Here is a 27,733-nt window from a genome sequence, read left to right on the forward strand (position 1 = left end):
AAGGGCACACCTAAAAAAAAAAAAAAAAAAACAATATTCTGTTGTCTTCCTGTGTCTCATCCCTCCTTCTTCCCCAAGGTGAGTCATAGAAACTAGAACCCCTTTTCCCACAACCAGCTATAAAATATAAAATTATTATTCTAACATTCATTGCAGGCTGGCTTTGATGATGTCCAAGTTTTTGGTGTTTTAGACAAAGACTTGAACAAAACATGCCAATAGCAAAAGCAAAGTGTAGTCTATTAGGTAAAAAGAAAAGTATACTCCTGAGAGGTAGGAGTAAACCTTACCACCAGAGATGGTGAATGGCTCAAGGGCCCCAGTGGTTGCTTTCCATAGAGTTTATAATTCCTTAACTGGGGTCATGTTAGTTTATCATTGGCTGGGCCCACTAATTGCTTGCTTCCCATTGGCTAATGTGGCTGGGCCCACTGATTCATTTCATTAGCTACATCAAATATAGCTAGATCCACTGCTTCATCTTATTAGCTATAATGAGTGTGGCTGGGCTCACTCATTTAGCTCATTGGCTATCAGCTAGACATCTTCCACTGAATATTTCCCACCTATTGGGTCATTGGGAAAGTCATGACATATTTTTCTATTCAAAAATGCATCATGACTTTTCTGACAGCCCAATACATTTCCTTGAGCAAAGAATTTTCTACTTGGATTGGTTTTTCTATCTAGCCACATAGGCAGATGCTCCAAACCCCTTACTCACTTCAATTTCTAGCTTTCCCTCTGCCTCACGTTTCTCTCTTGTTTCTGTCTAAGAGCTGGCGATGAGAAATTCTCTGCTCTACTCTTCTCCTATAGTAAGTCATGAAGCTGTTTTTCCAGAGACTCCTGCCCCATGCATACCCAGGAAAAGGAAACCTACATAGAAAGATCAAGAAGAATCTAAACAGACAGGACTTGCTGGATCTCCTTTTCTATCTACTGGCATTCCACTGTACCATTTTTATACAATTATATTTCTACATTAGCTGCCCATTCTTTACCAAACCTAAGCATAAACATGGGTAGTTTGGCCTGTGTTTCGGGATCTTTATTCCTGAAGTCTCCTAGATCATGTATAACTTTTATTAAATAGTTTTGCTATGCTTTACCCTTGTTAAAAAATAAAAGATAAAAAGGGAGTAAAATTAATTTGAATGAAGTTATTTAATCTATATGCAAAATCATGAATTTATAGCATAACAAGTAAATATGGAAATGTGGGGACACATTTAAGAGAGAGAATCTGAGGTGTGGGGACATGCTCTGAGCAAACACCACCTGCTCTTTTGGGGTTTGGCAGAACCTTGTAACTTTCCCTGACCTTGGCTGCAGACAGAGCAAGGGTAGAAATTACTAGGGGTGTTCCAACAGACACATCTGATGGACTTCAAGAAACATCTTGACCCCAATTAGTAAAATCCAATCCCTCCTCTGCATCTAAAAGGTTCTTTAGACTTCTCTGGGTGTGGTAGTACACTCCTTATAGAGAAGTTCTTTAGCTCCTTCCCCACACCTAACAGCTAGTTCTCTGCATTAGAAAAGAAGAGATTTTCTCTTGATGGGATTATCACCAAGGGATACACCTGGCCCAGTATGACTAAGCCCATATAGATCTGTTAACTGCTTCTTATTGTCTGTAACCCGGCAACCAATCTATGAAGTGTCCGTGAAATGTCTCCTTGTACTATAAATAAAGACGTCCAGTTTGTCTGGGCGACACAAGTTGCTTGGGCTACCTAGGCTCAGGCTGCCTGTATCCATTCCTACTCTATCCCTTTGTCTCATTCTTTCCAATTCCCAGGTCCTGGCAAGGTGGAGGACTTTCTATTTCTCGTCCTCTTTCTCATCCTCACCAGCAGCCCCCTGATCATGATTCAGCCAGACCCAAGTCCTGGGGCGGACGCTGACATGGAAATACCTTCAGCCAGAGTATTCTTTTTGGAGAGGTTTTTGCGCTCGCCAGAAAGACAGAGAGAGACAGAGAGACAGAAAGTGAGAAATCACTCCCTTGGGGGATGGCCACACCGCAATCCCTTCTCTTCCATTCTCCTCTTGAGATCTTGGGTACACATGCACACGCACCCGGTGTGAGTTTAAGCCACCGGGTCCGGGACTCGAACCACAGTCGACTACACAGGAGTTAAGCCGCATAGCCATTACGCTAACTGCTGCTCCCCAGAGTGTTCTTTCGAAGTTGTTGCTAATTTTTTTTTCCAGTTGTCATATGACCATTATATGAATTTGGACATGATAGTGATGATACATGTCAATATATGTTTTATGCAAGTTATAAGTTCATTATCAATTTTCTTGAGATGCACAAATAAAGTGCTTAAATTTGAATAGTTATCTGTCATGACTTTTTGCTGCCAATAGGTATATTAAAAAATAAAGTTATAAAATAGGACATAAATCATACTGCAATAAGTGGTAAATGTAGACATTCATTGATTTTATTTATTTTCTACTTCTATTTTTGGGATCACTTAATCAACTAATTTTCTGTTGACCACAAACTAAGAGCAGTCCAGGATCTTTATTCATTTCTCAGACTTTGACACAGGAAGTAACCAAAGTGACTGGTTTAAAAAAGAAAAACACCTTGTTTAAATTTAAATTTATATATATATACATATATATATATGTGTGTGTGTGTGTATTTATATTTATATATTTAAATATTTATATTTACATATATACACATATATATGTGTGTGTGTATTTAGATATATACATATATATGTATATGTGTGTATGTACACACACACAAACACACACATATATATATATATAAATAAATCTCCTTCCATCCATTGTACCTGGAAGAGGTTAGCTATTTTCTGCATGCTTGTATTTCAGTACATTGCGTTTTATCAGTAAGGGATCTACCTGCTGTTTTCTAATAGCTTTGGTAATATTACACTGGAAATGTTCAAGAAAAGAGAAATGTAATATCACTGATCATTCTTTAGATCTAGTAGTATGTTAAAGTTCAGAACTATAATTGCTACAGAATATCCTACATCAGATAAAGCTGCAGAGAATCCTAAAGTATGAAGTGGAGGTCTAGCAACTCATCTTGGCTCATTTTAAAGCAGTTATTTCTAATACTTTGTGAAAGAAATTAAAGCTCTGGAACGAATTCTAAATTGGTGGGCATACAAAGGCATTAAGTGTAAATTAGACTTAGTCTTGACCAATGATTATCACAGTCCCTCTACTAATTATTTTAATAAGAGTATTTACTGAAGAACAAGATATAGTGCTAAACACCATGATCTGTGAGACAATACCTCATGAGAATGTTTCTGGTTTAAGTCCAGAGACCTTCCTGAGTACACAGGGCATGTAGGTGCCATGATCCATGCCTGGCTGAGGCTTAGAGTAGATTGTGGCATCAAGACTATGTTGGAGGTACTCTCTCTTCCTCTCTCTTCACTCTATCTCTCTTGCTTATGGGGCAGAGAAATAAAACTTAAAAAGTAAAAAGAAAAAAAAAGCTTTTTAAAATGGTATTTACTGAGAATCCACTAAGTATCAATAATTCTGTTCAGATGTCTATTTCAACTGTGTAAATTGATTCTGGAAGAACCTCTCCAAAAAAAAAAAAAGAAACATCCTAATACCTTCAAAATAGCTCTTGTCCACAAACAAGATAGATTTTCCTCTTAGCACTTTGTTTTTTCTTTCTTGCCTCATTGCTCCTGTGTTTGTTTTTTAGCCTCATGTGGCCTCCATCCTCAGCTAAGAGCCTTGAGAACTCTTCAGGGAGTTCTCAGGCTCCATAGAAGGTGCTGAGATAAGCTACTGAACTCTTCAAAAACCCTGAGTGTTAAACAGGAAATATTGTGCAGTGGAGCTCCATCCACTTTGGTTCTGGATGAAAATATATTCCCAAGAATATTTCTGCCCTGCTCTTAGTACTCAAGTAAGTATTGCAAGCAGAACCACCTAGAGAATAGTCAGTACACAGAGGTAACTGGGCACATCAGACCTGGGCCATTCACTGAGCTCTTGGTCTTAGCTATTGGCTACATTTCCATGTAATGTTATTTGGGCAGTTTAAAGTGGCAGATAGACTCAGAAAGGAGGAACCTGTGATTCTAGTTCTAGCTCTGTCACTGTGTATGTTCTCATAAATGTCCCATTTATCATTTTGCTTAATCCCTGCTACCTCTCATTTCTTTTCCCATCATTTTGAACATAAGTTTCTTGATCTTTAAAACATAGCTTCCTTACCTTAAAATTATATTGTGATAATTAAATATTAAAGTGTATTTAACAGCACTTTGTAACAATTAAGCTCCATATTGTTATAAGTTATGATTTTCCTTGGGAGTAATTTGCAGACTGCCACCAGCACGTGCACTGTTAATAGTAAGTACATTTGTGTGCAATTATACCAGAAATGCAATCATAGAGAGTTTGAATGTCATCGGGATCATTGCCTAATCTACCTCTTCTCTGTCTCTGTTATAAACCCCAGGATGACATTTCTTTATTCCAATAAATTAGAGTTAAAGGGAGGATCACGGATTTATCTTGTCATCTAGTAGAGGAAACAGGTGACATCTTTCTGATTCACTGATCTGAAGATGAGTTCCACTGAGAAGAAAATGTAGAGTAGCTGCATTAAAAAATATTCTGCATCTCATCTCTTTTCTCATTCACTCATTCATATATTTATTCAACACTTATTCAGCAAGCATTTTTAGGTTCCAAATATATACCAGGGTATGAGCTCTAGTGATGCAACAATTCTGTCTCTGGTGCTAGTTCTGCTTTATTTGTTTGTTTCTTTTTGCCTCCTAATACTTTGAACATTTGGCTTTTACCCATATTCTTAATGCATTATGCAAGTAATATATTTGGAAATTGAAATAATAGCTGGAATGGAATACCATGTATACAATCACTAGGTTGATAGTATGGTTCTTTTCTGTCTAGAGGTACAGGAGTAGAATAGATGGCCTCTAAATGTTTCTTCTATTTCTAAAACTCTCTGAAATGCTTCCGTTTATTTGGTGGAAATCAGCTTCACAGCAAGTCTCCTGGTGGAATATATATGTGTGTGTATATATTCTTACATTGTTGTTTAAGCTACCCACAGCTTGCTCTCGAATTCCTGGGATATTCACTTTCTCTTTCATAGCCTACTTCCTACCAAGCCTCTATTCTTCTCCTTTTTTCTTCTTCTTTCCTAGCTATCCCTTTTTATATAATTTTCTTGTTTCTCCTTTGCAATCATAAAATGAGGTGCACTTTATTACCCTATTATTATATTATTTCATCATTTGTTTTGATTTAAACATGATTGGCAAATGTTGGCTATAGATTTTATTCTTTCCTCTCAATGCTCCCCTACATTACTGAAAGAAAAAAGAAAAAGAAAGCCTTTTAAAAGAGTATTTTCAATTTTCTTCCTTAAAAATGCCAATAGCCTCACCCATCTATAGATTTTCTTACAAGAAACTCTCACAGAATATAGGATTTTATACATTTCTTCCTACTCATTGGTAATTAATCCCAAATATTTCTTTCCCAGTGTACTGAAATATGCTCTAAAAAATCAGCCATGACTTTACCATCATAAATACAAAGACTTTTTTAAAACTCTTACTCTATATGACTAATTGGTGGCCTGGAGGTTGTGGTGGTTGTATCCCACATTGCTGACTGTGCAGTTTGAGTTCCAGACCCAGAAAATTGAGGGACACACCAGGCACTTGTGGGTATGTTCCGAGAAACCTGGGGGAAGAATGGAGAAAGGATTGCAGTGTAGCCAAACACCCTTGGGGAGTCGGGGGCAAGGGTGAATGATTTCTCACTTTCTCTCCCTCTCCCTGTCTCTCTCCAGTGAACGCATGTGTTCTATAGCTAACAAACAAACAAAAATCTTATTCTATCTCTTTCTTGCAGTCAAACACTGCAGGTTTGATTTTTTGACATTCTCTACTATATACCTTTATTTTACCTCTTTTCTAGTTTTAATATTATTTCTCATTCTCCTTTAAAATAGTTCCTCGTATTATGACCTGAGGCTCTGTCTTTCCTCTTCACATTGTATCTCTTAGCACTGTCTGCCACACTGTACCTCAAGCCCTCATTTAAACCAAAGATCACGCCACCATTTTTTAAACACTCTACCCAGGAATTTCTTTTTAAACTTACATTCAACATGTCTAAAATTAAACTCAGTCCCCAACACATGTTTTCTCACTATTGTTATTCATCCTGTTTCACCTGATGTTATTTGCATAATGGAAATAGTTATCTACAGACATGAACCATGTAGGAAATTTATGGAGGTTTATAATTATTTGTAAAAGTTGTCCAACTGTGTGAAGGTTGATATGTGATATATTAGCAGTGTGGATATGGTATGAAGTCCAGTATATATTACTGTGTACTGTATAATTTATAGTGTACTGTCAGAGTTTGAGTTTCATTTTCAGTGCTTACTTAGTCTGTAACCTAACTCAAGTTACTTTATCTCCCTCTGTTGCGATCCTCTCACCTGTATCAAACTCCTAGGAATAGAACTTATTTGATAGAATTGATGTCAAAGTCGAATGGCATATTACAGATTAGACCTTTTGAAAATTAACAAATGCATAATATGTGTAAAAATGCTATCTATTGTAAGTTTGGGGGATGGCCACACCGCAATCCCTTCTCCTCCATTCTCCTCTTGGGATCTTGGGCACACACGCACACGTGCCCAGCGTGAGTTTTAAGCCACCAGGTCCGGGACGCGAACTCCAGTCGACTATGTGGGAGTCCAGTGACATAGCCATTACGCTAACTGCTGGTTCCCACAGATTAGACCTTTTGAAAATTAACAAATGCATAATATGTGTAAAAATGCTATCTATTGTAAGTTTTGTTTGTTTGTTTTTGTTTTTGTTTTTGCTTTTGTTTCTTCCACATAGGGTGTGAGTTCTTGCCAGAGAGAGAGAGACAGTGAGAGAAAAGTGAAACATCACCCACCAGGGGGCATGAACGCACTGCAGCCCCTTTTCTTCCATTCTCCTCTCAGGAGTCTGGACACACACACACACACACACACACACACACACACACACATACACGTGCTGGCAGGATTTCCAAGCCATCAGGACAAGGACTTGAACTGCAGTTGTCCATGTGAGAATCCAGACTCTTAACCACCATGCCATCTGCTGGCCCTATTTTAAGGTTTCTATGCAAGTGATACACAATATTCTTGTTGCACTACACTCATCTATATGGAACACTGTTGAGCATTTTTGCAATTAAACTGAATAAAAATGTTGAAGGCAGATCAAAGGAGAAGCCAGATGTTCCAAGAACAAACCAATCCCTAGAAATCACATTGATGGAAATCCCAGAAGCACCTCTGACTCTGAATGCCTTTGGACTAAACTGCCTTCTTTTAAGCTAAATATTAGAGACTGTTTTTAGTTATTCCAGATTTCTCTTCTCTCCTGCTTCAGACTTGGTGCGCACTTCTTCTGCATCCCCATCACTACCTCTGGGCATGGTGTACCTGCTCTGATACTGGAGATACATAGCTCTCTTGATAATTGCTCAGAACTAAACCCAAAACTCCCTTTTCTATTGAGTTGTCAGAAAAGTCATGATGTGTTTTTGCATAGAAAAATGGAGAAAAAAGTCATGATTTTTCTGAAAAACCAATGGAATTGTTTTTCTTCAGGAATCCCAGTTATTTTTTAAGATGTTACTCAACTCCAGGCTTCAGATTTGCATGCTACCACATGCCTCCTCACTCACCAAAAGCTGTTACAAAGATGAGAGGCATTGCTCTTGTCACAAATTGCAAGTTCAAAGTTCTCAACAAACATTCACTAAATATTTCCTCTTGTTTCCCTTGTAGGCTAGGTACCATGGAATAAAACAAAGACCTCTGGAAAATAACAAAAGTCTTTGAAGACACTTTATACATACCTACTCCTAGAAGGCAATTATCCAAAATGATATGAAGTATCAATTTCCCTTAAATGTGATACAGATTCTGAATGATGGAGAAATTTTCAGAGTGGAGCCCATTGAAAAACTGCTGTCTTAGGTGGCCTCATTAGACTCTGAGAAGCCAACACTGGTGGATATACCACCATGAGGCTAAATCACACATCATCCATGGTTATAGTAATCCTTTCCCTAGACCACTTAGAAAGGCTAAGAAATCAGATCCCTCAATTCTCTCTCATGCCATATGTAGACCCTTCCTGACTCACTAGTCCTGGGACATACAGGTGAGTACAAATTCAGCCTTGTCACTCTCCAATAATCTTATTCCATATCACAGGTTGGTAAATCCAAGATCATAAAGCCATGACAATCTCTCACAATAGCAGTCTCCAAAAAGCCACTTTCTTTCTGACGGGCTTCCAAGGTCTGGAAGATCTGCATGGCTGGATCTCTATTCCTTTCTGCTCTATCTACCTGACAGTGATTTTGGGGAACCTCACCATCCTCCATGTCATCCGTACCGATGCCACCCTCCATGAACCCATGTACTACTTCTTAGCCATGCTGGCACTCACAGACTTGGGCCTTTGCCTTTCCACACTGCCTACAGTGCTGGGCATCTTCTGGTTTGATGCCAGAGAGATCGGCATCCCTGCTTGCTTTACTCAGCTCTTCTTCATCCACACCTTGTCTCTAGTGGAATCTTCAGTTCTATTGTCCATGTCCATTGACCGCTACGTGGCCATTTGCAACCCACTGCGTTATGCTACAGTCCTGACGCCTGCACGCATTATAAAGATGGGTCTGGGCTCCATGTTTAGAAGTGCCCTTCTCATCCTCCCCTTGCCTTTTCTCCTTAAGCGCTTCCAGTACTGCCGTTCCCATGTGCTGGCCCACGCCTACTGTCTGCACCTGGAAATCATGAAGCTAGCCTGCTCCAGCATCATCGTCAATCACGTCTATGGGCTCTTTGTTGTGGCCTGCACGGTGGGTGTGGACTCCCTGCTCATCTTCCTTTCCTATGCTCTCATCCTTCGGACTGTGCTGAGCATTGCTTCTCGCCAGGAGCGACTCCGGGCGCTCAACACCTGCGTCTCCCATATCTGTGCTGTGCTACTCTTCTACATCCCCATGATTGGATTGTCTCTTGTGCATCGCTTTGGTGAACATCTGCCCCGTATTGTACACCTCCTCATGTCTTATGTGTATCTGCTGGTACCACCCCTCATGAACCCCATCGTCTACAGCATCAAGACGAAGCAAATCCGCCAACGCATTGCTAAGAAGTTTGAATTTGTAAAGTCACTTAGGTGTTTTCATCAGGATTAGGTTAGGGTGAAGTGAAGAGAGTTTGGGCATAAATCCTACAGATTGTTGTTGTTTTTTAGGTATGCTGTGGGAAAATATTATACTCTCAATCATAAACAAAAAGGTAATTATCTGTGCAACAAACAAGCTGTGTAACCTTGGAAAAATTACCTAGCTCTTCACTCATAAATTTCTTCATTTGAAAAATGAGCATGGAAACCATTATACTTCCTTCCTGGTAGAAATGTTGTGATTAAATGAGACAGTTATTGGAAGTCCCTAACACAGTGCCCAACAAATATACAATGCTCAATAAATATTAATTCTTATTAATTGAGAAAATCCAAATTATGGATTTAATACACTGGGCAGTAGAATTTAATCGATGACTGTTTTTTTAAGAAATATTTTATTTCACCGGGACCAGCAGTTAGCCTAATGGCTATGTCGCTGGACTCCCATGTAGTCAACCACAGTTAGCGTCCCGGACCCAGTGGCTTAAAACTCATGCTGGGTGCGTGTGTGTGCATGCCCAAGATCCTGAGAGAAGAACGGAGGAGAAGGGATTGCGGCATGGCCATCCCCCCTGGGGGATGATTTCTCGTTTTCTATCTCTTTGTCTCTCCCTGTCTATCTGGTGAGCCACGCGCCCTATAGCAAAAACCTCTCCAAAAAAAAAAAAAGAAAAAAAGAAATATTTTATTTCACTATATTTATTTATTTATTTATTTTAATTTGACCAGAGAGGGACAGAGTGACAGAGAGAGAGAAAGAGAGAGAATGAGAAAGTAAGGACTGGAACCACAGTCAACCATGTGGGAGTCCAGTGCCCATAACCACCATGCCATCTGCTGGCCCAAATGATTGATCTTTTTAAATTTATAGTTTAAGTACTTATTTTAGGTTACTTTATTATCATTTTAATTTTAATTTATTTATAATAAGCAGTGAATTTTCATAACGTTGCTTGCTAAATATATTAAATATAGACTTACAAAACTTTAAAAAGGAACAAATGTCCTACGAGTTTAAGGGATGGTATTAAATTGAAATAACAACAGAAAATTCTCATGGGTAATGACCTCAGAAGAGGTCACTGAGGTTGAAGTTTATTGCTTCTCATTTCCTTCTTGAGTTATAGGAAAACAAGCAAACATTATTTGTGCTTTTTTTTTTCTGAGCATAATTATTTTTTAATTATTTATTTTTTTCTCTTTAAATTTATTTATTTGTTACATTAATTCATCATTACAGCATACAAATGAATTTTCCATCCAAAATACACTGTGTATTGGCTCAATCAAGCACATCAATATACATGTTATCAGCAAATAATTTTCCAATTCTTATGTCTTGTATACTTTGTTTTTTTTTGTTTTGCCATCCTTGATTCCCTCACCTTATGCCATGTCCCACCCTCCTCCCACATTGTCTCCGGTATCCATGGTTGCTTTCTATGCCTTCTCCCCCCCCCATTTAGTTGATTTGCTAATGAACTTAATTAGTCTAAATATATCCAATAGCTAGTACAGCTGATATATACCTATACATGAACCCAAGTCTAACTTTAGGCATAAACCTCAGTGAGTAGAATGAACATATTATAAAGTAGTACCCAGCTGGGGCTATATAGCTTACTGCAGTCATCAAATATGTGCTTATTTGCAAGATATTTTCTCAACTCCATGTCTAGCTGCACCAGGCAACGTATACATGCACACATACATACACACTACTGTTGTTCTTTCTGAGTTTGTTTTGATGTTCTTATGTGTATATATTTGCTACACCATGATTTTTTTTTGCTGGTACATGTGTCTCGGTTGGCCAATTTGTGTGAATTCATCTATATTTTTACATGTCTAGACACAGAAAGAATGAACTACAGCACTTTATATATTCATGCATGTGGATGTCTCCTTTTCTAAAGCTTTACCTGGAATCATGAGAAGGAGAATGTTTGGGATCAATGATTTCTTTCCTTTCCAGTTATCTTGGCCTGAGTATAGGAGCCAAAAAGAAAGTCATTGAAAGAGAAACACAAAGATGTATCTTTGCACCATGAAGAGGAAACAGAACTAGGGGTACTATAAGAAAGTCAGCTCCATTGAAAAATAACTAGTTTTATAGCCTTGTCTTTACCTGTGAGGAAAGCACTAAGAAAGAGAACTATAAGAATAACCAATTCTGTATAACTTCAAAAAGGCAAATGAGGATATGATACAAAGAAAAGAACATGTTTATTTATAAAGTGCTTCAAGTATTTCAAATTTGTAAATTCATATAAATGTCTATCCTAATAGAATACCAAATTTTAGCAGACACACATATTGAACAAGAATGCTTACATACTTTCAAAAATAAAACTCTATAGATATGCTCATGCATAAAGATATGCCTCACTTCCATAACTATACTTTCTCTAGGCTTTTTCACACACTGGCCTCATGAAGTGTTTTTACACTGGATCAGGTCACCATTTGGGCTAGTTGTTGTTATGGTGGTTGGGGTGCTGGATCTCAGATGATCACCTGTGCAGTTTGAATCCTGGATTTGATAGATTGAAAAAATATCCCTGGCACATGTGCATTTATGCCCCAAATCCAAAAAGTAAATATAGATAAAGAATTGTGGTTTGGCAATTCCTCGTAAGGAATTTCTAACTTTCTCTCTCCAGTGAGTGCACACACCTTCTGGCAAAAATAAATAAATAAATAAATAGAAGTCACTATCCTTTGGCCAGGACATGATTTACACACCCTTTGATCTGCAATTTCCTTTATTTTATACATGTTTTACAACATGGTTCATATACCTAATATGGGCCTCTTTTGTAAGAGGCATGGCATTCTCTGGGCATCCCTCAAGGAAATCTCACAAAACAAATCTCCTTCCCTCTTTTTTTCATATCCCCTGAGTCTGAGATAATTAAGTCCAGGGAGCCAGTTCTGGTAGAAATTGATTAAAGATCCTTCAAAGGGTCTCAATGGGTACCCAGACAGTTGCATAAAAATCAGAGATTTAAATGTCCACTCTCCAGTCTCTCCATACTTCCCACGGGCTCTAGTTTCAGCCTTTCTTCTTCTTTGGTGTAAGATCTGGACCTAGACTTGGCATGTGAGGGGTCAAATCGTAGGCAAGTATTCAGTGCTAAAAAGTGGCATCAAGAAGCTGTCCAAGGAGACTCAGCCCAAGCTTTGGAGAGGGAAAGGAGGAGTAGGACTTTAACCACAGGAAGCCATGGAAGATGCCTGCTACAGATGGTAACTTTTCAAACAGATCTTTCTGCCTTCATGGGATTCTAGTTGTAATCTTAGCACCAGTTCAAAAAGCAGACCAACAGCTTTCTTATATTCATTAAATGCTGTGATTTCCTTCCCAGAGAGTCACTTTGTACATTGATATCAGGAACATTGATAAGACCAAGAAAATAGCAAGTAAGGTGAGCAAAACTGAGGTGCAGGAATAGACTGAGTTCTGTTAATAAGGGTTTAACATCTATACCTTAGCCTCACATACGATGTTAGTAGAGTCAGGAGTTATTTCCAAAAAGTAGAGATATATGGACAGAAAGTAATTTGACCTTCTGAGAAAAAAAGCTTTCCTGTGATGTAAGAGGACATTCCCTGACTACAGAATACAAACAATAAAATCAGAGAGAGCAGTCATTATTATTGGTTACATTCTTTCAGGAAATAGTCTCTGAGGTAGAAATTGATGTCAGAAAGGCCATGGATTCTCTCTACCCTGCCATTCAAACTTTGCCTTGGATACCAATTTTATAGTAGTCGGGGATAATGAAATCCTCACTAAACTTAATAACGGATACTCTGAAGATCTTTTAATTAGAAACCCTTAGCATAAAGTAAGCCAAGTTATGGAAGAAACATTGTGTTTTCTCTTAATGTATACCGACTATCCACACTCTATTGTAGAGATTGAAAGATTGGAAAAACATAAAAGCACTGAAAATAGTTGCAGACACTGGAGACAGTGTGGAAGGAGAGCAGGAGAGAGGAAGAGTGTAGGGAGAGAAATTAGAGGGGGAAATAGAGAGGCAAGATCTTTATAGGACACAGTAATGGTTTATTACCTGTTGATGATAACATGGATAGCATTCTCAACTGGACTAGTCTGAGGTGAATTTCGTGTTGGGTAAATTCTCTTTGTAAGTCAAAAGACATATAATGAGCTAATGTATGCATATAATAATAATAAAAACAAATAAAAGAAGTCCTTAGCATAAATATCTTACTAAAACCAATCCACCCAGAAGACTAAAGGTGATCTTTTCCAAGCAGCTGTCTTCCGACTTTATAATTCAGGATTTTCTTTTATTTCCAGGTTCCCTCATGAAACCTATCCTCATGTTCTCTCTCTGATTTCCATTCTGCCCTACTCCCTTATAAACTGAAGTGTAAGTTATGATTCCAAAGAGAATCTGTCTTAAGCTTAGAGCAATCAAAAAATAGCAACCAAAGATTGTTGATATTTATCTATATTATTTGTCATACCAGAGTGTGGGAGGACGATGGGAGATGACAGAGGGTGAGAGATAGGGAATCAAAGATGGGGGAAAAAAGCAAAATATACACAAAACAAGAAATGGAAAATTATTTGTTGACAATAACAGGTACGTTGATGTGCTTCCTTAAGCCAATATACAGTGTATTCTGGATGGAAATCTCATTTTGTATGTTGTAATGATATATAGTGAATGAATGTAAATAAATACATTTAAATGAAAACAAGGAAGAAAAAAATAAGATCACCCATTTCAGTCTATCTGAATTTAAACAAGTGAATTTGTTAACCTACTTTTTTTTTCCCAGTATGTGCTTTGGAGCTTCTAGAATACGAGTGTGAATTCCAGCTCTGGCACGGATTGGCTATATGACATTAAGCACATGATCAAATTAGCTAAGCCTCTCTTCCCTCATTTGCAAATTGAAGGGTCATGACACCAACTTGTAAGGTTTGTCTAAGGTCTAAATATGGTTCTTTTCGTAATGTTCCTGATAGAAAGCCTGGCAACAAGTAGAAGTTCATAAGGTATTATATTTCTTTCTTCTTCAACATCCTAATGGCAATGCTATTTTCTGCTTAAGGTTATATGAGTTATATTGTCTGTCCCTTACAGATAAATTTATCACAGCTATTTTGAATTCATTTTGATAATGTGATAAAAACTGATCATGGGCATAGCAGAAACTGAGAAGCAGAGCACAAGGACCAATCTGACCTTCAAGCAAGCAGTGAGTAACTGACACTGGCTATTAATGGCACTGGAGTTTAGAGTGAGAGAGAAAATGTACATATGTATGTATATTTCTCTAATCAATTTATTTATTAATTCAACTAAAGACTCAGTACTTTCTACAAGGCCTACTAAGCCCTTGATTTTATATTGCTACTGCTATTTGACACTGAATTATCATCCATATGGGAAGAAAGGTGTAACAATGGTTGAGTGTCTGAAATCTAGGTAAAAAAAAAAATCAGATCTTTGTTTAAATCTCTCTGTTTTTAGACATTTTAACTTTTTTTCTAAACCTCATTTCCTCATCTATGATGTGGCACTATTGGTAGAACCATTATTCTCAGAATTTCTTGAAGAGATTAAATGTGCACCAAATTACTAATAGTTAACTATTAGCAAATTTAATTATTATTCATACAAAATATGCTGAGCACCTAATACATATTATATTCTCAGCACTTGCTTTACAAAGGAAAATAAAGAGACCTCTGCCCTCCTTGAGTTCACATTATTTTGGAACTCTTAACAGAGTGGGAAAATCCCAGCTCTCGAAATCAGGAGGCCTAGGTTGGCATATGACCTCTGACCAGTGACTAGACACTCCAGAATTTCATTTCTTCATCTATAGAAGAATGAGTCCTACCAGCATTATTACCTTTTGGTTTACGACCCATGAATTTAGCCTCACACTTGAGGATGTGGCCAAGACTGATGGTGCTTCAGCCTGGGTTCTGCTACCTAGGTACACAACAATTCAATTCCTAGACTTATAGGGCATACCTAGAAGGTTAGAGGCTTTTCTTTCTTTATCTAGCAGTTAGGAAAACCTACACAGAAATTCATTCATAATATCCTCTAAATCTCTCTGGAATTCTGTGAGTTAAGCAACATTTATGAGCAGTCCAGATTAGGATGAGGTTCTGTGTTGGGAAGACCAGAGAAGAGTTGAGTAAAGAGTTGGTCTGTGTCTAAGGTTAGAGTTACATGTGGTTGTGCAGTTAAACAAATGCAGAAAGAGAGGGAGAAAAAGGATTAAGATAAAAGAAGTGAAGAAAGCAGGATAAAATAAGAGGAGGGAAGGGAAGATGAAAGAAGTTGGAACACTAGTGTGAGGGGTATTTAATGCAAGATCTATTCATAAGGGGTAGATAAAGTTAGATATGCCCGACAGTCATATGAAGATGCACTCACTTCTTAGCATGGAGGAGCAAAGAGAGCAATTACTGGAATACAAAAAGATATATTGCTATAGAGGAAAGTTCTTGAATAAGAACTGTGACCATCATTGCTTGCACATAGCCACTGCCAATCTTTAGTGCAATAGAGAGTGAGCCTGAACTCTCCCTCCTCACGTGGTCCCATATCTCCTAAGTACTCCCTATTGCTGAGCATAATAAAAACCTCATAGGGGTCCAGCTACAGTGATGCACAGTAGGGAGCTATGTGGGAGGCACCAAGGTCCACCAGAATGTACCAGGTACATCCAGGGACACACCTGTGATCTTGGCTGGCTGAAAGGCTAAGGGGGATCAAGGCATGATGAGATCTTGTTGAGGGTTTCTATATCTCCCTCTGTCTTGCTCTCAAGAAAGAGAAGAAAGAAACTTAAAAAAAAAAAGAGTGAAAAATAAATAAAACATTTAATAGACACAAGAATGAAATGTTCTCTGTCGTTGATAATGTATATGGTAATGTCTTTGATTTGACTAATATGCACAATATCCATACTGAGAAAAACCATGTTTTACACTGTAAATATATATAATGATAAAATATAATTCAAAAATATAAAAAACAAATTAAAAAGAGTAACACTGAACTAGCTAAATCTATATTCTAGATAAACAGACTTGAACAGTATATAATGTGCTGGAAATCTTTGTTCTTGGAGTTGTTTCTGAGCTTATTAGCTCTTAGTCACTTCCTGTGCTTGAACACAGTTAGATAAATTTCTTTCCTAAAAAAAAAAAAAAAAAAAAACAAGATTAAAAGTCCAGCCAAAAGCAAAAATTGTGAGAAAGTTTTTGTAAAATATCTATCCCACCCATTTTAGCTCTTATATGTTGCATAGCCCTGTAAAATACCACGCCTTTGTTTCTTATTGACAACAAAACTAAAAAATATTTCCCTCAAAAAGATATTGCAAAGAAGTCAGAAACCAGAATGAAACAATCTCTAGAAGTTGTACAATCTAGGTTTATTTGATTATCTCTTTATTTATTTTTTTTTAAATTTTTCCAAAGTACAATCACTAGCATTTTCTTTTATTTCAGGATTTGGAAGGGAACCCGACTCCTCCCTTGTCTTCCCACACAATGACACTGAGCTCCCTGGACAACAGCAGCAGTTTATCCTCCACTTTCCTTCTGAGTGGCATCCCTGGGCTGGAGCACTTGCACATCTGGATATCCATTCCATTGTGTTTTATGTACCTGGTTTCCATCTTGGGAAACTGTACAATTCTTTTTATCATTAAAACAGAGCCCTCACTCCATGAACCTATGTATCTCTTTCTGTCCATGCTGGCTCTGACCGACCTGGGTCTGTCTCTTTGCACTCTCCCTACAGTGCTGGGCATCTTTTGGGTTGGGGCACGAGATATTGGTCATGATGCCTGTTTTGCTCAGCTCTTTTTCATTCACTGTTTGTCCTTCCTAGAGTCATCTGTGCTCCTGTCTATGGCCTTTGACCGTTTTGTGGCCATTTGTCGCCCCTTGCACTATGCTTCCATTCTCACCAACACAGTCATTGGCAGGATTGGCTTGGCTTCTCTAGGCCGTAGTGTAGCACTCATTTTCCCTTTGCCTTTTATGCTGAAAAGATTTCCCTACTGTGGCTCCCCAGTCCTCTCCCATTCCTACTGCCTTCACCAAGAGGTGATGAAGTTGGCCTGTGCAGATATCAAGGCCAACAGCATCTATGGCATGTTTGTCATTGTTTCCACAGTGGGTGTGGACTCACTGCTCATCCTCTTGTCCTATGCCCTGATCCTGCGCACCGTGCTGTCCATCGCCTCCAGGGCTGAGAGATTCAAGGCTCTCAATACATGCGTTTCCCACATCTGTGCTGTGCTCCTCTTCTACACGCCCATGATTGGCTTATCTGTCATTCACCGCTTTGGAAAGCAGGCACCACATCTAATCCAGGTGGCCATGGGCTTTGTGTATCTTCTGATTCCTCCTCTCATGAACCCCATTGTCTACAGTGTGAAGACCAAACAGATTCGAGATCGGGTGACCCAAGCCTTTTGTTACTAAGTCTAATCTTAGAGACAACTCCATTAAATGTGCCTTTAATCCTCTGTCTTTTACAATATCTAGCAGGCATAAAATAGAGGAGCCTCTGTTTTCTTTATTCAACAGTATATACAGGGATGAGCAGGAAGTCACAGAACTCTTACTCTGGTAACCACTTCATGGCTATTTGCCATTTTTTGTATTATATCACTCCTCCACCAAGAGATAAGGTCTATTTCTTCTCTCCATGTAACTGTCCTTGTAACTCTGTAACTGCCTCAATGAATTGAATGTTATGGATAGGACTCTGTAAGATTTTTGACACTAGGTCATAAAAGGTGATATCTATTCTACTGATTTCTTTCTTTCTATCTCTCTCTTTCTTCCATCTCCACCTACATTCTATCTCTATTTCTGTCTATCTCACTCAGTACTTGTCTTGGGAAACTAGCCACCATACTAAAAAGAAGCCCACGCCACATGGAGAGGCCACATGTAGATGTTCTATTTAATAGTCTCAGCTAAGACCTCGATCTTAACCAAATCAGTAGCAACCACCAATGAGTGAACAATTTTCATATCATTCCAGTCTCCATCCTTCTAGCTTATTTTGCTGGCATGCAACGGGCACACAATCGATTATTCTCTGAAGACAACCCAAATTACAGTTCTGGAAACAAAATAAATATATATATTTTTAATTTGCCGGAGGGCACATGTTCTCACCAGAGAGAGAAAGAGAGTGAAAGAAAGGAAGCCTCCCTTCCAAGGAAGGAATGGTCACATTACAATCTCTTCTCCTCTCTTTCTCCCTCCTTTCAGGATTTTGGGAACATACCACATGCACCAAACATGTTTTTAAATTGCTGGATCTATAACTCAAACCATGCAGTTAGTCTTGTGGAGTCCAGCCAACTTAGACACAATTCCACCAGATGGCCCCAAAGTAAATACTTTTAAGATGCTGCATTTTGTAACAATTTGTTATATACCATATTTTAATTGTATTACTCTAAGGGAAAAGAAGTTAGGGATGGTAGCAGTGGTGCAACACTGGCACAGTAGAAATGTGATGCATTGTGATACTTGGAACCACAGGAGAAGGTCCTGGTTCTCATCTGCAGGACTTGCTATACATATGAGGCATGCGTGGGTCTTCCCATAATTTGGGCTGGCTGAGACCAGGTATGGATTATAACATGAAGACTCTGTTCAGGGAGCCTGTCACCCTCTCATGGGAGAAATTGAAATAAACTTTAACAAGTAAAGTAAAGCATTGTTGATATGGAAGGGGGCATAAAAGAAAATTATCTTCCCCTAGCTGATAGAAGAGTGTCAAAGAATCAAGTTGAAAAATAGAGAGGCAAGGGACCAGCAGTTAGTGTAATGGCTATGTCACTGGACTCCCATGTAGTCAACTGTGGTTCAAGTCCTGGACCCAGTGGCTTAAACTCATGCCGGGCACATGCGCGTGTGTGCCCAAGATCCCAAGAGGAGAATGGAGGAGAAAAGATTGCAGCGTGGCCATCCTCCCAAGTGGTGATTTCTCTCTTTCTGTCTCTCTCTGTCTTTCTGGCGAGCACACGCGCCCTATAGCAAAAACCTCTCAAAAAATAATTAAATAAATAAATAAAGAGGCAAGACACTTAAGGGACTCAGAAATGGAGGAGTGTCTGTTGATTATAATATTTATGATAGCTTTGACTGCACTGGTGTGTAGTGTATTCATGCTGGGAAAATTTACAAGTTGTGGTGATGAACACTGAATGTATAAAATAAATTTAAATAAATAAATAAATAAACTCTCTCCAATGAAAACAACCATAGGTAGGAAATTCCAATTTTTTACAACTAGAAAAAAATAAACAAACAAAACAAACAAACAAACAAACAAACAAAAAACACTTTGTGTTTGTATTTGATAACATTCTTTTGGTTATTAAAGTATCAGCTCATGTTCCTCGAGTTTTGTAGGATTCCCCAGTGGGGAGACAATGTTATTGGTGTACACAGGATTCTCAGCTCAATATTTTCTTTAGTGTCTGGTTGCTATGCAGTAATATAAATCAGCAAATTTTCTTGATATCCAAGTTAGTCTAACTTGGTTTTTAAATATGATTAACTGAATGAATTTTTTAAAAAATGCTGTCAAGCAGAGCTCTGTGTATCAAGGACACCTGAGGACTCCATATTCCTGCACAGCAGCAGTGCACAGTCAAAAAAGAGGGAAAAAAAAAAAAAAGAACTTCACCATGAGGTTTGTGAGGAGCCAGTTCGCAATCAAGGTCAGTCTCTTTCACAGCAGTCTAGCACACCTGACAACTTCCTCTGAGCTCTACCACCAGGCCTCATGCTATGTCACGAGAAAAGTGTGCCTGCAATAAAGTGTGTAAACCTTGAATATCGTCATGTGGAAGATGGAAGATCAGCCACACACAGCAATGTCAGTATATCATTTTTTTTTTTTATGGTTAAGTAGCATTCCATAAAGTATACGTGCCACATTTTTTCAATCCACTTGTCTGTTCTGGGACATTTGAGCTGATTTCATGTCCCGGAAATTATGAATAATGCTGCAATAAACATGGATGTGCAATTGTTTTTCTGACTGGGGATTTTCCTATCCTTTGGGTAGATACCTAAGAGTGGAATTCCTGGGTCATATGGTAGTTCTATTTGTAGGTTTCTGAGTAACTGCCATATCATTCTCCCCAGTGGTTGTACTAATTTATATTCCCACCAAAAGTGTAACAGGGTTCTCTTTTCACTACAGTCTCGCCAGCACTTATCACTCTTCACTTTTTTAACCTTAGCCATTTCAACTGGGATTAAATGGTATCTAACTGTGATAAATAAACTTTTAAAAATGGACTCTATGGTAATATCTTTAACTGTACTAATATACATTTTATTCATGCTGGGAAAATTCATGCTGTAAAAAAGATGTATAATGATTGAATGTAAATAAATGAATAAGAAAACAAAAGAAAAAAATTACACTTGCCAGCAAGTAGCATGGGGGTTAAGGTGGCTGGATCCCACATGACTGACTGTACGGTTAGAGTCACAGACCTGGAGGATTGAAAATACTCAGGGCATGCATGTATTTGTGTCCAGGATCCTGAGAAAAGAATGGAGAAGGGATTAAAGCAGGACCATCCTCCCTGGGGGTGCTTTCTCACACTTTCTCCAGTGAGTGCAAACAAAAAATAAACAAAAAATAAATACATAAAAAATACACTTAAGAGCCAGCATTGTGGCCTGGTGGTATAAAGACTAAATCACATATGATCATCTTTGTAGTTTGAAACACAGTCTCAGAGACTTGAGAAACATGCATGACATGTGTTCATGGGTATCCAAAATTCTAAAAGGAGGAAGAAATGGAGGAGAAGGAATTGTGGTGTGATCTGCCTCATAAGGGTGCTTTCTTCCTCTCTTTCTCTCTCTCTTTCTCTGGTAAATGCACGTGTTCTCTGGTAAAAACTGAAAAAAAAATTAAAAAGGCAGTCTAAAAAATCAAGTGGTATGAAAGTAGAAAAAGAAAGACAAAGGATATCTTTTGACAGAGAAAATTAACATCCAAGCTTTGATTTTGTAGTTAAGAGTGTTTTGGAGTGAATTTTCCTCTCCGAACTAGCTATTTATATTGTCCCTTAAATTCCTTCAAGTAAATTAGCTATTTAATTATGTGAAAATTCTGATGGTTAAAATATTATATTGTTTACTCAAAGGCAATATTAATATTTAAATTACAGCAAACATATATGGAAACATAAAATGATAAGATTTATTCATGTTAAAGTATTTTGATAACTTCTTTGTTCCATGAACATTACTCACTTATGCAAAGTAACTTTATACATTTTTCTCAATTTCTGAACTGTAATTTTATTGTATGCATAAGATATCCATGGATTTGCAATTTTTAGAATCATTACATTGAGACAATTTCACTCATTCTAACATAATATATTGAGCTCCTGAATATGCTTATAAATTCCATATAAATTCTACATAAAACCCAGGCAGCTGTTTCCTAGACCATCCCCAAAGACTTGTTGCCCCCTACTTCTGCTGCCTGCCTCTTCAGGAATTCTTCTACTGCATACTGACTCTCCTAAGGCTGCAAAGGTTCCCCAGTTCACTACTCACTGGAAGACACAGGAATCTCAAGTCTAGACATTTTGACCTAATTAAGGATTAATCTACTGGGTCCATCTTAGTTCCAGAACTAATGCAGGGTTGACTTCTGTCAGCCTTCACAGGCTGAGTTTGATCTGAGTCTTTGCCCAATTTTGCTTGTTTTCCCTCCCAGCCGTCATATGCTCATCCAGTGCCATTCTCTAAGATAGATTTTACAGGCTAACTCCTCAGAGTTTGACTCCAGGAGATCCAGACAGCAGTTCAAGTTGTCGTAACCACTTTTCTTTGTTTTGTCTTCTTCTAAGTAAAAGATACTGTTATCTTTACCTTAATCAAAATGTTTTAATTTCTTATCAGATCTTTTTATTAAACAATTAATTAATTTTATTTATTTATTTTTTTAAATTTTACTATAAGGCATGTGTACTCACCAGACAAATGAGAGAAAGAGAAAAAGTAAGAAAGTCCCAAGATGCAAAGTCCGGGACTCAAACCACGGTCGGCCATGTGGAACTCCAGGACATTAACCATCATGCCACTTGCCCTTATCAAATCTTATCAAATACACGATATACATTGAGGTAATCAAAATGCTAACAAATGCATAGTGTTTGGTCACTAATACAATTTTATAACACTGAAATATTTTAAACAATCCTACATGTGTTTTTGTGTATATTAATATCACATTGACTTAATCATCTAAATTGTAAAGCCTGGACATTTTATTGGAAGACTATTTTAAATTCTAGCTGGAATATGAGTGCATAAAATATGTATTTTAAGTTTATAGGTGTAAGAAACACACTTTTTTTTTCTTTTTCCTTTTTATTTTATTTATTTATTTATTTATTTTTTGAGAGGTTTTTGCTATAGGGCATGTGCGCTCGCCAGACAGAGAGAAACAGAGAGACAGAAAGCGAGAAATCACCCCCCCAGGGAGGATGGCCATGCCGCAGTCCTTTCTCCTCCATTCTCCTCTCAGGATCTTGGGCACACATGCACACGCGCCTGGCATGAGTTTTAAGCCACCGGGTCCGGGACGTGAACCACGGTCAACTACGTGGGAGTCCAGCAACACAGCCATTACACTAACTGCTGGTCCCCAAAAAACACGCTTTTAATAGTTTGAAATATAAATATTATAGGATTAATTTTTGTAAAAAGAAAAGATTAAATTAAAAAACAAAACAATCCATTTATAGGGTTTAAAGTTATTTTGTAGTGCTTGATTGAATTTGTGAGTTTCCCCAAAATTATGTTTACTTCATAACAACAAAAATAACAACAAAACCTAAATCCTTTTGTTCTCCTTCTATGCATTCCCAGTCATCACTACCCACCAGATGTCTTCAAAATCCCAACAGGATGGAGAAATGGAGGACAGGGGGCTACAGCATGACCATACCTCATTGGGAGTGCTTTCTCTCTCTCTCTCTCTCTCTCTCTTTCTCTCTCTCTCTCTCTTTCCTCTCTCTCTCTCTCTCTCTCTCTCTCTCCTCTTTCTGTCTGTGTCTCTCTAGCAACACATAAGCCTCTGGCAATTAGAAAAAAGTTTATAATATGTATTTTTAATAAATGCTAATTGAAAATAATTTCAATCAACCCGAATTGTATTCATTTGTTATGGCCTGACTCAGATCCAACTAATCCATCATCACACATATGTGTTTTGTTAGCTCTTCTTAAAATGTTAATAAAGTCCCTACAAATTTTATCATATATCTCCTGATTATTCCTTCTAACCTGCTTAGATTATATTCTCAAGTGTATTACATGTTCTTTATTAAATAATTTTTCAATCCTCCTTGAGTCCTCCACTAGGTAGTGACCACCATAGTAATGAACATATTGCAGGTACCAATAAACTCTGGTTGAGAATTTAGTGTCTAAAAATTGAAGTTCTCATCTCCCACATATATTAAGCAACTTTTCCAAGACCTTCTCCCGGATTTGTCGAGTCTTTACACAGTACACAATGGGGTTCATCAGGGGTGGCACCAACAAGAACGTATCTGCAATGAGGATTATGGCAAGGGGGCTTTTGTGATTGGCAAAGCGATGCATGGCACCCAAGGTGATGATGGGTACATAGAAGATGAGCACAGCACAGATGTGGGAGATGCAGGTATTTAGGGCCTTGAGCCTTTCTGCCACAGATGCAATGTTGAGGACAGTCTTCAAGATCAGCACATAAGACAGAAAAATCAATGCCAGGTCCAACATAGTACAGAGGGCAACAAAGAAGCCATAGATGACATTAACCTTGTTGTTGGAGCAGGCCAGTTTCATAGTATCTTGATGAAGACAGTATGAGTGAGAAAGGAGATTCTTCTGACAATACTTTAATCTCCTTAGTGTGAACGGGAATGGAAGCACTAAGAGAATGCTCCTAATGGCTAAGATTAGTCCCATTTTAGCAACCCTTTCACTAGTGAGGATAGAGCTATACCTAAGGGGATTGTGAATGGATAGGGCATGTGCGCTCGCCAGACAGAGAGAAACAGAGAGACAGAAAGCGAGAAATCACCCCCCCAGGGAGGATGGCCATGCCGCAGTCCTTTCTCCTCCATTCTCCTCTCAGGATCTTGGGCACACATGCACACGCGCCTGGCATGAGTTTTAAGCCACCGGGTCCGGGACGTGAACCACGGTCAACTACGTGGGAGTCCAGCAACACAGCCATTACACTAACTGCTGGTCCCCAAAAAACACGCTTTTAATAGTTTGAAATATAAATATTATAGGATTAATTTTTGTAAAAAGAAAAGATTAAATTAAAAAACAAAACAATCCATTTATAGGGTTTAAAGTTATTTTGTAGTGCTTGATTGAATTTGTGAGTTTCCCCAAAATTATGTTTACTTCATAACAACAAAAATAACAACAAAACCTAAATCCTTTTGTTCTCCTTCTATGCATTCCCAGTCATCACTACCCACCAGATGTCTTCAAAATCCCAACAGGATGGAGAAATGGAGGACAGGGGGCTACAGCATGACCATACCTCATTGGGAGTGCTTTCTCTCTCTCTCTCTCTCTCTCTCTCTCTCTCTCTCTCTCTCTCTCTCTCTCTCTCTCTCTCTCTCTCTCTCTCTCTCTCTCTCTCTCTCTCTCTCTCTCTCTCTCTCTCCTCTTTCTGTCTGTGTCTCTCTAGCAACACATAAGCCTCTGGCAATTAGAAAAAAGTTTATAATATGTATTTTTAATAAATGCTAATTGAAAATAATTTCAATCAACCCGAATTGTATTCATTTGTTATGGCCTGACTCAGATCCAACTAATCCATCATCACACATATGTGTTTTGTTAGCTCTTCTTAAAATGTTAATAAAGTCCCTACAAATTTTATCATATATCTCCTGATTATTCCTTCTAACCTGCTTAGATTATATTCTCAAGTGTATTACATGTTCTTTATTAAATAATTTTTCAATCCTCCTTGAGTCCTCCACTAGGTAGTGACCACCATAGTAATGAACATATTGCAGGTACCAATAAACTCTGGTTGAGAATTTAGTGTCTAAAAATTGAAGTTCTCATCTCCCACATATATTAAGCAACTTTTCCAAGACCTTCTCCCGGATTTGTCGAGTCTTTACACAGTACACAATGGGGTTCATCAGGGGTGGCACCAACAAGAACGTATCTGCAATGAGGATTATGGCAAGGGGGCTTTTGTGATTGGCAAAGCGATGCATGGCACCCAAGGTGATGATGGGTACATAGAAGATGAGCACAGCACAGATGTGGGAGAGGCAGGTATTTAGGGCCTTGAGCCTTTCTGCCACAGATGCAATGTTGAGGACAGTCTTCAAGATCAGCACATAAGACAGAAAAATCAATGCCAGGTCCAACATAGTACAGAGGGCAACAAAGAAGCCATAGATAAAATTGATCTTGTTGTTGGAGCAGGCCAGCTTCATAGTATCTTGATGAAGACAGTATGAGTGAGAAAGGAGATTCTTCTGACAATACTTTAATCTCCTTAGTGTGAACGGGAATGGAAGCACTAAGAGAATGCTCCTAATGGCTAAAATTAGTCCTATTTTGGCAACCCTATCACCAGTGAGGATAGAGCTATACCTAAGAGGATTGTGAATGGCAAGAAAGCGATCCAAGGACATAATAAGAAGTACTGAAGATTCCATGAGAGTGAATCCATGGATGAAAAACTCTTGAGCAAAGCAGGCATTTGGTGAAATTCCCATTGCATTGAACAAGAAGATCCTCAGCATGGTGGGAAGAGAGGACAGAGACAGGCCCATGTCAGAGACCGCCAACATGGCAAGGAAATAATACATGGGCTAATGCAAAGAGGACTCTGTCTTTATAATAAAGAGAATGGTGCAGTTGCCCAGAAGGGCAACCAGGTACATGAGGCAAATTGGGATGGAGAACCAAATGTGGGCATGTTCCAGTCCTGGGATCCCAATAAGAAGGAAAATCTTAACTTCAGAGTTATTAAAAACAGACATGATGAGTGGGAATTTGATCACTTTAACCAATCTGAAATCACATGGAAAAAAGCAGTCATACTTTTGGATAAAATTAGCATATGTGGATAACCAGTTCTTTTAGATGCTATCCTCAAAAGCATATTTGGCATACCAACCAACTGCAATTTTCAAAATTTACCAAAAATCGTTCAGAATGTTTATATTCTTCAATAATTAGCAATTTTGCTTCTAACATTTTTTTCCCAAATTGGTCAATTTTCCACACTTTTAATCAAATAGAATCAATCTCTAAATTACTATGGTTCATCTTACAAATTTTCAGCTTTTTGATGGTATGAAATTGATACACATTCAGTAGAAACTATACTTCAGATTTTTTTTCTGACCTTCCCCAAGTCAACAACATGTAATAAGACTGTCTCTCATGCTGCTGGGCAGTGCTGAGGGCCAAAGCTCCATGTCAGCCCAGACAAACAACCAATACCATCCAATGTGGTGGCTTGCCAAATGCCCGTTTAGTCCAGCTATAGGCTAATATAAGTGTTCCAAACACATTTAAGGTATACACTAGTCTAAGCTGTGATATCTGGTAGTTTAAGAGTATTAAATGCATTGCGAATATAGTAGGCTGTACCATATAAGTCTTTGTAAACTGTACAAATTATACCATAAAATGCTTGCACAATGAGAAAATTGCCTAATGATGCATTTTTCAGAGCATATACCAGTTGTTAAGCAATACTTGGCTGTAAGAATTGGCACCATACCCATAAAGACGTTTAAATAAGCCCATAACCATAAAAACGCATTAAATGCATTTTCAATTTACAATATTTTCCACTTTGATGAATTTATCTATCAGGAAATAAACCCATTGTATATACAATATATCAAAGTAGAGATTCTTGAATTGAACCAGTGATAAGATACCCAAAATCTTTTCCACTGCTTTTTCCATATGATCTTCAACAGTCCCCATGTTTGATATTTACAATATTCTTGAACTTTATGAAAAAGAGTTTAAAAACTATAGTCTAAGAAAGTAATCAGAGGTCATTGAAAATACCTAAGCTCAGTAAACATTAAATGCTAGAAAGTAATCTTAGAGACAAATTTATGTATTAAACATTTAAGGTAGGTAACTATAATGCATATTTTATACATAAATGAATATATTAATTCTATGAGAAATCATATAACAATGAACACAGACATTGTTTCAAACATAGTTCTCACATTACTGTTTATTTAACCTATCTGAGCCTATTTTAGATTTCTAAAATCAATACAATATTGGTAGATTTTATTTATTTATTTATTTATTTATTTATTTATTTATTTATTTATTT

General features: G+C 37.9%; 3 protein-coding genes and 1 pseudogene across 3 annotated transcripts; 2 read left to right on the plus strand and 2 right to left on the minus strand.

Moving 5' to 3' along the window:
• Positions 1–8,337: 8,337 nt before the first annotated feature.
• LOC102473813 (olfactory receptor 51G1) lies at positions 8,338–9,303 on the plus strand. The gene has a single exon (XM_006166447.1). It carries the CDS (start codon positions 8,338–8,340, stop codon positions 9,301–9,303), a length of 966 nt encoding a protein of 321 aa, XP_006166509.1.
• A 7,554-nt stretch (positions 9,304–16,857) lies between these two features.
• On the plus strand, positions 16,858–17,799 carry OR51G2 (olfactory receptor family 51 subfamily G member 2). Its single transcript, XM_006166448.1, has one exon. It carries the CDS (start codon positions 16,858–16,860, stop codon positions 17,797–17,799), a length of 942 nt encoding a protein of 313 aa, XP_006166510.1.
• Positions 17,800–23,829: 6,030 nt separating this feature from the next.
• Positions 23,830–24,393, minus strand: LOC102474670 (olfactory receptor 51A7-like; the record flags this gene model as incomplete). Its single annotated transcript, XM_006166449.1, has 1 exon — positions 23,830–24,393. A coding segment is annotated over one exon (564 nt), but the record flags the coding sequence as incomplete, so codon positions are not given.
• Positions 24,394–25,463: 1,070 nt separating this feature from the next.
• On the minus strand, positions 25,464–26,402 carry LOC102475086 (olfactory receptor 51A7-like; annotated as a pseudogene).
• Positions 26,403–27,733: the final 1,331 nt, after the last annotated feature.

Source organism: Tupaia chinensis, unplaced genomic scaffold (genome assembly GCF_000334495.1).
Source record: "Tupaia chinensis unplaced genomic scaffold, TupChi_1.0 Scaffold144260_1, whole genome shotgun sequence".
Taxonomy (NCBI): domain Eukaryota; kingdom Metazoa; phylum Chordata; class Mammalia; order Scandentia; family Tupaiidae; genus Tupaia; species Tupaia belangeri.